This window comes from Canis lupus, chromosome X (genome assembly GCF_011100685.1).
Source record: "Canis lupus familiaris isolate Mischka breed German Shepherd chromosome X, alternate assembly UU_Cfam_GSD_1.0, whole genome shotgun sequence".
Lineage (NCBI taxonomy): Eukaryota > Metazoa > Chordata > Mammalia > Carnivora > Canidae > Canis > Canis lupus.
In genome coordinates this window covers 108,189,891-108,201,968 of record NC_049260.1, presented here as the reverse complement: position 1 = coordinate 108,201,968, position 12,078 = coordinate 108,189,891, and the positions used below count along the sequence as shown (strand labels likewise).

The 12,078-nt window shown below is 39.4% G+C and overlaps 1 protein-coding gene across 1 annotated transcript in view; it reads right to left on the bottom strand.

The window, feature by feature from the left end:
• The window catches only part of LOC611979 (transmembrane 9 superfamily member 2-like), a 76,771-nt gene that overhangs the window by 45,005 nt on the left and 19,688 nt on the right, over positions 1-12,078 (bottom strand). The window contains exons 6-7 of the mRNA XM_038586617.1: positions 8,718-8,845; positions 2,829-2,940 (exon numbers count right to left, since the gene is read on the bottom strand). Coding sequence (XP_038442545.1) covers positions 2,829-2,940; positions 8,718-8,845 — 240 coding nt within the window. The remainder of the gene's footprint in view (positions 1-2,828; positions 2,941-8,717; positions 8,846-12,078) is intronic.

Genomic DNA, 12,078 nt, shown 5'->3' with positions numbered 1-12,078 from the left:
TTGAGATCTAATCCCAAATAATGTGATTAGGGTTTGGTTTCAAGAAGGCACATCTAAAGCTTTAAGAAATAAGCCCTTTATACAAAAATCAAGTATCATCAAAGCTGAATCAAAAATATGAGATATAGTCCTTTAAAAAATTAAAAAGAGAAATGCATAGATCTATATAATCATAATTAGGTTTTCCCTATAAAAGGAAGTCCCCAAAGTTAATCTTTTGGTGAAGCACCTCTAATACTGTCCGGGGATAAGAGAACCTAACCCATAGTTCGTAGGCAAGAAGAGCACCAGAGTGCCATGAATATCATCTTTTAATACTCATTTCCCTTTGCTCTGGGGGTCCTATGCTCACCAAGAAACTTTCCATTTATTCTATTCTATTCATATTTGCTTTCTCACATATCATTATAACAGGCAGATGTGCTAACCAGCTAACATGAATGGTGTGGTCCTCTAGGCATGTATATATAGTTCTTCATGTAAATTAATAAATTGGTATTCTGATTTATACATTGGTCCCATAGCAGTTTGTTTAGTATGAATCAATCTTCTTTTGATATGCTCACAGAATTAAAATTCTGAAGCGGGCAGCCCCGGTGGTGCAGCGGTTTAGTGCCGCCTGCAGCCCAGGGCGTGATCCTGGAGACCCTGGATCGAGTCCCACGTCAGGCCCCGAATCGAGTCCCACGTCGGGCTCTCTGCATGGAGCCTGCTTCTACCTCTGCCTGTGTCTCTGCCTCTCATTCTCTCTCTGTGTCTTTATGAATAAATAAATTAAAAAAATAAAATAAAATAAAATTCTGAAGCAAGATTTTGAAAGACTGACAAAAACTTAGTACTGCTGAGTGTGTGAGGAAACAGCAGATCCTCAGGCTGAGCAATTTGTCTGGACAAGAATTTGACAATGTGTTATCAAAATATGTACACTCTTTTACCTAACTAATCCTACCGCTAGGAAGTTAACTTTAGGAGATAATCACACAAGGAAAAAAGTAAGAATGTTCATTAAAGCATTGTTTATAATAATTAAAAATCAGATATTTGAGTTGTTCGTATTGATAGTGCACTAACTAAATCAATTACGAATAAAATGGAGTACAGGGCATCGGGGTAGTGCAGCTTGATTTCAGCTCAGGTCATGATCTTAGGGTCATGAGATCGAGCCCCATGTGGGGCTCTGTGTTCAGCATGGAGTCTGCTTAAGACTCTCTCTCCCTCTGCCTCTGCCCCTCCCCAATGCCCTTCTCTAAAATAAATTTAAAATAAATCTTTAAAAAAATTAAAAAATAAATGTACTATGCAATAAATAAAATAAAAAGGATGTGACTCTATATATATTGACATGGAAAGATGTCCATGACATACACATGAGTAAAAACAATAGATGCAATATCTCATCTGTACATAGCTGCATATTTTTTGGTACCATGTGTAGTGTTTCCCTTGTATATTCTACAGAACACTATAACCCCATGAGTCCTGCCATGGTCTATGAAATGCCACGTATTGGGATCCCTGGGTGGCGCAGCGGTTTGGCGCCTGCCTTTGGCCCAGGGCGCGATCCTGGAGACCCGGGATCGAATCCCACGTCGGGCTCCTGGTGCAGGGAGCCTGCTTCTCCCTCTGCCTGTGTCTCTGCCTCTCTCTCTTTCTCTCTGTGTGACTATCATAAATAAATTTAAAAAAAAAAAAAAAAAAAAAAAAAAAAAAAAAAAAAAGAAATGCCACGTATTATAATCATCTTTGGAAAATTCACAGTGCCTTTTAACATCACGAGTACTCTGGATGCCATTGTTTTCATATTGTTTAACTTAGCATTATCCAAATTAACTGCATCATAGAATCCTTTTTTCACATAACATTTTTAAAATACAAAGCAGAAATAAATTAAATACAAAGCAACGAATTTCCAGAAAAACCTTTGGGAAACATGGGCATCAGAGAGCTGATAGATTATTCCGCAGAATGCTAATAGTCACTCTGTATATCTATCTAGCTACCCAAAATCCAGACCACTACGTAAAAACAGCTACTTACAAGAGAAAAATGACAGATGTAGGAACAATAACGAATGCTATATGCTGGGGACCTGCTCTGTGTCATGCTAAGGTCATCATTCTGAAAATGAGTGTGAAATGACAGGAGGAAAAGAAATCGAACCTGAGATCAGATGACTTACCTAAGCTTACCCAGCTAGTAAGTGGCCAAGCCTCAGTTTGAACCACAGGTTAGTCTGAAACCAATAAAGATGCTCTTTGCAGGGCGCCTGTGTGGCCCAGATGGTTAAGCATCCAACTCTTGGTTTTGGCTCAGGTCACAATCTCAGGGTCGAGGGATCGAGCCCCACATTGGTCTCTGTGCTCAGCATGGAGTCTGCTTGAAATTCTCTCTCCCTCTCCCTCTGTCCCTGCCCTCACGCCTTCTCTCAAATAAATAAATAAATAAAATCTTTTTTTTAAATGATGCTTTTTTCACTACACTCTGTTTCTTCCACAACATATTTGTCCTTTATTTAAGCAGCCTGCCAGCCCACCAACCCCAGGCACCATCCCTCTGGTTTCCCAGGTACTTCTTTCAAACCTCTAGGTGAAATAAAAGAAAAGTAAATTACCTAACACAGTTCCTAAAATGTGGTAGATTTCATACTGAATTCCTGAAACAACTGTCCTCTCATGGGTTTCAATATAAATAACCTAACTACTTTCTTGGGCTCTTTGCTGTGTTATACAACTTTGACTATGAAAACGAAGGCTTTACTATTAATGAAGCATATGGTATTTAAATACTTGATTTGGAATGAAAGCAAGATGCTGGCAGGGAATACTTACTTCAAATCTCACAGAGTAAGTGTAGGTTATGTTCAACTTCTCTGTATTTTCTCCAGAAATCTCCATAGGGGGTCCACTGCAAGTTAGGTTGTTTTCATCTGAATGCTTATAGCTAATAAAAGAGGGGGGAGGAATTTTTAGACCAAACTGCCACTGTGAATTTCCAATTCATGGCTATTCAGGCTCATAATGATAGCAGACTGAAAAAATACGCCTTTCATTATATTTCATATTTAAAACTCCTTATGACTTAAAATACCTTTGTTTCTAAATGCCCCTAACAGATGGGAGTCAATATACTGCCCAAAAGAGAATACAGGTACCCTCGCTTTTCTGAGGCCCACTCTATGCCACTTCACTTTTACGCAAGATTCACATTTGCACCTGTTTTCACTAACTGAAAGAAAGGCAAAGAGGATTTTCACTTTTATGAAAAATCAAAAAGAAAATTCAGCATTGGTTTTGCAGGGAGCCATTATAGAGGCAGCTCACACCCCAACAGTGAGAGTGGCACACCCCCAAGCCCCTTCCCTAGGAACTACACTCATCATTTTTTTATTTATTTTTTATTGGTATTCAATTTGCCAACATATAGAATAACACCCAGTGCTCATCCCATCAAGTGCCCCCCTCAGTGCCCGTCACCCAGTCACCCCCACCCCCCACCCACCTCCCTTTCTACCACCCCTTGCTCATTTCCCAGAGTTAGGAGTCTCTCATGTTCTGTCTCCCTCTCTGATATTTCCCACTCATTTTTTCTCCTTTCCCTTTTATTCTCTTTCACTATTTTTTATTCCCCAAATGAATGAGACCATATGTTTGTCCTTCTCCGATTGACTTATTTCACTCAGCATAATACCCTCCAGTTCCATCCACGTCGAAGCAAATGGTGGGTATTTGTCGTTTCTAATGGCACACTCAGCATTTTGATATCAAGCCACCAGAGCTTTGAACTATGTGAGTACCTGTGCTTTCTCTCGGGTTTATCTTGTGGTATCCATTAGCAAGATGTGTCTTAAGGTATCAGAAAAGCCTAAGAGGGATCCTTGGGTGGCTCAGCAGTTTAGCGCCTGCCTTTGGCCCAGGGCGTAATCCTGGAGACACAGGATCGAATCCCACATCAGGATCCCTGCATGGAGCCTGCTTCTGCCCTCCCCCCTCTCTGTGTGTCTCTCATGAATAAATAAAATCTTTTTTAAAAAAGCCTAAGAGAGGTGACTTGGGGGGTCTGGGAATGCTCACAAAATTTTCCATATAGATCAATGGCAATTGCTTCTTCACTTTGGCATTTCAGCTTCCAAAAGCTTTTGTAGGAACACTTCACCTACGGATAGCAGGGGAAAACATGTCCCTAAGAAGCTTCTCATGGGGCACCTGGCTGGCTCAATCAGTAGAGCATGCAACTTTTGATCTCAAAATTGTAAGCTTATGTCTCATGCTGAGTGTAGAGGTTACTTTAAAATAAAATCTTTATTTTTTAAAAAATATTTTATTTATTTATTTATTTATTTATTTATTTATTTATTTATTTAGAGAAAGAGAGAGAGAGGCGGAGACACAGGCAGAGGGAGAGGCAGGCTCCAGGAAGGGAGTCCAACATGGGACTCGATCCTGGGTCTCCAGGATCACGCCCTGGGCCAAAGGCAGGCACCAAACCAGTGAGCCACCCAAGCGTCCCAAAATAAAATCTTTAAAAAAAAAAAAAAAGAACCATCTCTTTGCTTGTGGATAGATTTTTTTTAAGTCCTATTAGCAAATGGCTTTATTTCTCACCTTTCATCTCATCCCTCTTCAATATATTAAACATCCTATCTTGTAATCTTAGCTGTAGGCTTAGAAAATCAAACAGATGAAGCAGGAATCATATTTATAAGCAGCCAGAGATCTTAGGGCCTACTCTGTGTAAAATGCCATGCTTAGCTGATGAAAGGTAGTGAAGACATAATATATGCAAGCCTTTTGTATTTGAAAAGGATGGTTATAAAAAATAGAAGGTGGAAAACAAAAACTAAAGAAGTTTGAAATTAGACAGAACTGATGAATCTAACAAGTGCCTGTTCATGAAAAAAAAAGACTGTAATATCACTTTAAAAATAAAAGAGGAATAAAGAGAGAGAAATCAAAAGGAGAAAACAGCAGTGCTTCCCTTTTCAATTATTTACTAAACATACAACTTATCCCTTGACTTCGGTTTAAAGACTAATATGCAAAAATAAAAAAATAAAAAAAAGACTAATATGCAGTCCTTACAAGATTGTTATTTATACATGTATATGCACAATAAAACCATTCACTCACAATTTGGGGAGTTATTGACATGTCCCTCTTCCTATTCATTTTTGTAACCCTAGTGTCTGGCACATGATATGCCCCTACTAAGTGTTTGTAGGGTGAATTTTATTTAAAGCCTAAATATATTTTTAAATAGCTATGAATTGGGGCGCCTGGGTGGCTCAGTCAGTTAGGCATCCGACTCTTGATCTCAGCTCAGGTCTTGATCTTGGGGTTGTGAGTTCAAGCTTTGTGTTGGGCTCCACACTGAGTGTGGAACCTACTTTTTAAAAATTTTAAAAATAAAAAATAGGGATCCCTGGGTGGCGCAGCGGTTTAGCGCCTGCCTTTGGCCCAGGGCACGATCCTGGAGACCCGGGATCGAGTCCCACGTCGGGCTCCCGGTGCATGGAGCCTGCTTCTCCCTCTGCCTGTGTCTCTGCCTCTCTCTCTCTCTCTCTCTGTGACTACCATAAATAAATAAAAATTAAAAAAATAAAAAAATAAAAATAAATAAAAATAAAAAATAAAATAAAACAGCTATGAATTAAAGAAACGATCACTATTAAGGCTTGTGATAAAAACTTAACATCTACAAAAAACATAACATATGTCATGATAATGCAAATCAAGTTTTACTGTTTAAATATGGGCCTTGAACCCAGCACAGGAAATATCTGCATTTCAAAAGAGAGAGATTATGCCGCAAAAAGGGTATTAAGATCTCCAATCAATGTAAGCCCTATTTCAAACCACCGGCCTTATGTATGGCCTTTTGGGCCATTTTCAAAATGTTGGCCTTTACTAAGTGAGATGGGAAGTCACTGGAAGATTCTGAGCAGAGATTGACATAAGCTGACATTTCAAAAGGAATGCTATCTTGAGAACAGACTGCTGGAAGACAAGGATGGTACTAGGGAGACTGGGGAGAGTTTTGCCATCAGTCAGATAAGAAACAATGTTGTCCTGGACCAGATGATCGTGGTGGAGGTGAAGAGAAGGGGTGGATCTTGACTATATTTTAAAAGTAGAGTCCCATGGTCTGCCAAAGGATTGGAATAGATACAGGGTATAAGTGAAGAATGATAAAGAGGAGTCAAGGGTGCTGCCATAGTTGGGAGGCCTGAAAGGCTGGAAGAATGTAGTTGCTATCTGCTGAAATGGAGAAGACAACAGGAAAAACAGGTTGGAGGAAAGATTACAAGTTCATGTTCAGTCATGTTAAATTTCAGATGACAGAGCTCCTGGATGGCTCAGTGGGTTAAGCTTTAGACTTTCGTTCAGGTCATGATCTCAGGGTCCTGGGATCCAGGGTCAGGCTCCCTGCTCAGTGGGGAACCTGCTTCTCCCTCTTCTTCTCCCTCTGCTCCCACCCCCCACTTGTACACTCTCTCTCTCCCAAATAAATAAATAAAATCTTTTTTAAAAATTTCAAATGCCTACTAGACATCCACATGGTCATGTCAAGTAGACAGCTACATATACAAGTTTACATATCTAAGTTGTTGTGGGATCTAACACCATGAGACAGGATAAGATTACCAATGTGTTAGTATATATGAAGAAGAAAGAAGTTCAAAGACTCAGTTCTGGGGCCTTCCAACATGAAGATGTTGGAGAAATGAGAGGACTTATAAGCAACCAGTGAGACAGGAGAAAATCAGTAAAGTATGGTAATCCAAAAGCCAAATGAAGCAAGTAATTTTAGGAAAAAGAAATTATCAACAATGGTAACCATCAGGGAAATTAGCTAGGTACAGTCCCTAACAGAAAACACAAGACTGTAGGCCTAGAATGCCATTAGGCCTAACTCACTTATGACCTTGAGCAGATTGCCTAATTCTAAAAAAAAAAAAAAAAGAATTATATAGCATAGTCCTTGTTCTCAAGAGACCCACATAAATGACCTTTACAATGATTAGATAAAAGTTTTATTGCATGCATACATAAACTGTTACTATGGGCAGTGTAGAATAAATACAAGTCTAAAAATTACTTTCTTGGCTTTTTCACCTGAATCTGACAATATGAGATATAACTGTAAAGCTTAAGTTTGATTTTCATATAGCTGATGAGACTAGCTTCTTGGATGATCATACTTTGCCTGTTTACTACCTAATGATTTTGAATATGAGCAGCCATCCTGAGTTGGACCTCGCAGTCCATCATCCTGACATTCTGACATTGTGTATGTCTGACATACACATGGGGGATTGCCTTTGACAATGACTAGTATTTCCTGGCCTCTCTTGGCAGCTATCTTTATTCCCTATTGTTCACAAATATGTCCTGATTCCTTTAATTCTTCTTTCACTTCCTAAGTGTAACACCTTGTGAAGGTAAATAATCTTCAAAATGCTTAATATAGACATTAACTTGAAAAGAATATCCTTTTTCTAAGACAAACCGGAGTTGGAAAGTACCAGTGTTCCTCACCACTTGGGGTCTATTTAATGAAATCCATAGGCACTTTTGCCTAGAAAAGTACACATAAAATATGCATAAAAATTTCCAGAGTTTGATACATCAGGGTCCATATTCTAAACTCCTAATTCAGTTCTATCCTTTCACCGATGAGGAAATTAAGCCTACGACACATCAAGTTAACCTACTCATGGTCAAAAAGCTTGGTGCAATACAGTCTCTAATCTCTCCCTTTGGGAACCATCTGTGACAGACAGAACAAACTTGGCTGAAGTCAAATAGGGCATTAGCCTTAAAAACAATGAAATCTGATTCATTTCTATGAACTTAGGGTTGGCTTGCAAAATGGAACCAGGAGAGATGAGAATAAAATCCAAATTTCCTAATTCCCTCAGTTAGAAATTCCTTTCCTATAGTTCAGAAAACTATACATGTGCCTTCTTTAATATACTCACATAAGTTTCAAGGAATAACTTCTTTCCTCTATCTTAGTACTTGAGGTTTTATAATATTTTTCCCATAATGGACCATGATTTTATACATTGTGTGCTATGTTCCCCTCTCTGTCTTAACTGAAGAGTTCTAACTCTAATTGAAGAGTTTCAAAGGATCTTAGTTGGAACATTAATGGTCACCTGTCTAGTCTCTTGTCCAATGCTGATTGTCCATTAAATTCATTCAGCATTTACTTACTAGTGACCACACACTATAATGGATGCTTAATTATAAACTCTCCAATAGCTGGGCCATCCAGGCTCTTTCTATAAATGTCCAGGGATAAGGTACTCACTAATTCTTGAGATTGCTTATTTAACTGCTAGAGAATTCTGTTAGTAGATTCTTCCTTAAACTCAGCTGATACCTGCCTAACAGACTCCAGTAATAGACCTGTCCTCTGATGAAACACAAATCTAAATCTGAGCTCTTTGTCATATGGCAGCAAGGAAAAGAGTGTCAGGATGCCCTCAATAAGTCTATTCCCTTCTAGATCTACCAATTCTTCCTCACACTGCATGGTATTCAAATGCTAACTATAGGTAGAAGAGAATAAATTGCCTGTTTGATTTTTCAAACTGTATGTCTGAGGTTACATTACACGTGTATCCTAAAAATGAAAATTCTAGTTGAGAACTTCTACATTCTGAATTAATTTTTAAATTAAAGGAGCTAATTAAAAAGATATTCTATAATTACCTTTGGGGGTCAAGTCTAGCAGCAACCAATCTTACAACACCCCAATTTCTTTCACTTTCTTTGTGATATGTAATAGTAATATCAATGTGGTTGAAGAGGTAGAAAGTATTACTCTTGTTGAAGTCAGACTGCAAAAAGAAATGGAAATTTTAAAGAAGTTTGAACTTTTCCAAGAAACTAAAAAATATAAAATCTGACCATTGAATCAAAATGAGATCTACTATAATATTATTGGTTATATTCTCTATGCTTTTTATCTTCATAACTTATTTATTTTATAACTGGCAGTTTGTACCTCTTAATCCCCTTCACCTATTTTGCATCCCCCACTCCCCTCCCCTCTGGCAGCCACCAATTCTCCCTTGGAACCCTCAGAAGGAACCAACTCTGCCTATACCTTGATCTTGGACTTCTGGCTTCCAGAACTGTGAGACAATAAATTTCTGGATTTTTTTCTTTAAGATTTTATTTACTTCAGAGAGAGAGATTTTATTTACTTCAGAGAGAGAGAGAGCATGCAAGTGCACACAGTGGGGGAAAGGGCAGAGGGAGAAGAAAGAGAGAATCTTTTTTTTGTATATTTTTTATTGGGATTCGATTTGCCAACATATAGCATAACACCCAGTGCTCATCCCATCAAGTGCCCCCCTCAGTGCCCATCACCCAGTCACCCCAAACCCACCTCCTCTTCCACCACCCCTTGTCAGAGAGAGAGAATCTTAAGCAGACTCCCATTGAGCAGGGAACTGGCACAGGGCTGGAACCCAGGACCCTGAAATCATGATCTGAGCCAGTCGGACACTTAGTGGACTGAGCCACTCAAGCGCCCCAAACTTCTGTTGTTTTAAGCTACCCATTTTGTAGTGTGTTTTTAGCACAGCCCTAGCAAAAACAAAGGGCTTTGCAATATGAGCTTTGCAATCAGACAGCGTTTACTAGCTATATGACCACAGACAAGTCATTTAACTTCTTTGAGTCTCAGTTTCCTCTTTTTAAAAATGGGAACAATAAGGGTGCCTGGCTGGTCCAGTTGGTATAGGATGTGACTCCTGATCTCAGGATCATGAGTTTGAACCCCACATTGGGTGTAAAGATTACTTATAAAAAATTTTAACTAAAAAATTTGGGGAGCATAATAGGATTGGTCATAGAATTGTTGAGGATTAAATAGAACAATGTGTGTATTCAGTGCAGTGCTTGGCATAGGAAACCTTCAATAATATTAGCTATTACATTACCCAGGCCCTTCAATCTTCAGAAAAGGAGGCCAAATGAACCTTGTCAATTACCACATTGAGTAATCTACAATATGCAGGACTTCTAGATTAAGAATTATGGCTCTGCGAATTCCAGAATTAAAGGTGATGGCCTTGAAGGAATTTTAGAGATCCTTTAGTACAATGGATAGAGAAGAAGGTGAGAGCGATCCTATGGGGGAATGTCACAATCAGCTTGGGGTGGAGAGTAAGTACTGCTCACTGCAGTGCTGTCCATAATCGCAAAGAGCTAGAAACCACCAAGACTATCAACATAGTTAAATGAAACATGGTGTGATCATATAGAGAAATAAAATGCAGCAAGATTTGCAGATACTAATATAGAGTATATCATGTATTGGATGTCCATGACATATACTATTAGAAGCAGCCCAGCAGAGTGGTTAAGGATGTGGTCTCCACAGTCAAGCTGAAAGCTCAGGTATGGCATGTACTAGCCTGTGTGACCAAGTTGCTTACCCTCTCGGTGCCTCAGTTTCTACATCTATAATGTAGAGATCATAACAGTACTTATGTTAATGGCTGCTGTAAGGATTAAATCAACCCATGGAAAGCATCTCAACCATTCTTGGGCATAAAGCACCCAATATGGTAGGTAAAGTGGTAACAAGGCCCTTTAGGATCTGGATGCTGCTTGTCTCTCCAGAGTCAGCTACATGACTACAAAGAATTCTTTATTCTGTGCTCTCATAGCACTCAGCTCATAGCTCAGTCACTGACCACATTGTAGTCGGTGTATTTCCATGTTTACATCCCCTAGTCAATTGTGTTCTCCAGTAGATCACAAGGTTAGGAACTTTGCTTCATTCATTCATTCAGCAAATATTTTTGAACTTCTATTATGTACCAGGCACTTCTTAATTATGCCCTAAGAGCTAATATCCTGCAGGGGCTCAAATAATACAAGAGGTAGTTTGGTATGTTGCAAAGAGAACAGAATTTGGATAAAAAACATTGGAATGCAATTCAGATTTTGCCACATATAGTCTTTTGTATGCCAGTCTTTCTTGGCTTTAGTTTTCTTAAAATGGGGTACCATCACTTACTTCATAAAATTGTTAAGTGGATTAAGTGAGAAATTATAGGGAAAGAACTAGCACAACACCTGGCACAGAATAAGGAGATCATCAGATGTTAGTTTCCTTCCTACTAGATGTTAAAATTACGCTTTAAGAGCACCTGGGTGGCTCAGTCAGTTAAGCATCTGCCTTTGACTCAGGTCATGATCGGGGAGTCCTGGGATCAAGTCCCACCTTGGGCTCCTTTCTCAACAGGGAGTCTGCTTCTCCCTCTCCCCTCCTCCTACTCATGCTCTTTAAAAATCAACTCTCAGGGATCCCTGGGTGGCTCAGTGGTTTAGCGTCTGCCTTTGGTCCAGGGCGTGATCCTGGAGTCCCGGGATTGAGTCCCGCGTCAGGGGCCCTGCATGGAGCCTGCTTCTCTCTCTATCTCAAATAAAAATCTTTTTAAAAAATGAATAAAAATGGGCAGCCCGGGTGGCTCAGCGGTTTAGTGCCTGCCTTTGGCCCTACTCTCAGTGTGGGGAGATCGGGCCCTGAGTTGGGCTCCCTGCTCACCACAAAGCCTACTTATTCCTCTCCCTCTGCTCCTCCCCTAGCTCATTCTCTCTCTCTTTCTCTCTCTCTCTCTCTCTCAAATAAATAAATTAAATCTTAAAAATAAAATATTTTTTAAAAAGTTTAAGAAATAAAATAAAATGTACCACCCTAGGTGGCTCAGCAGTTGAGCCTCTGCCTTCTGCTCAGGGTGTGATCCCAGGGTCTGGGATCAAGTTCTGCATTGGCCTCCCTGCCAGAAGCCAGCCAGCTTCTCCCTCTGCCTATGTCTCTGCCTCTCTTTGTGTGTCTCTCATGAATAAATAAATAGAATCTTAAAAAAAATGTATCACCCTGGTAATGGAGGTTGATAATGGAGGAGGTTGCGTACATATGAGGGCAGGGGTATATGGGAACTCTCTGTACATTTCCTCTTAATTTTGCTATGAACCTAATTCTGCTCTAAAAAATAGTCTTTTAAACTAAAGACAAAAACAAGACATAAAAATAAGTGAAAGTAAGGAACTA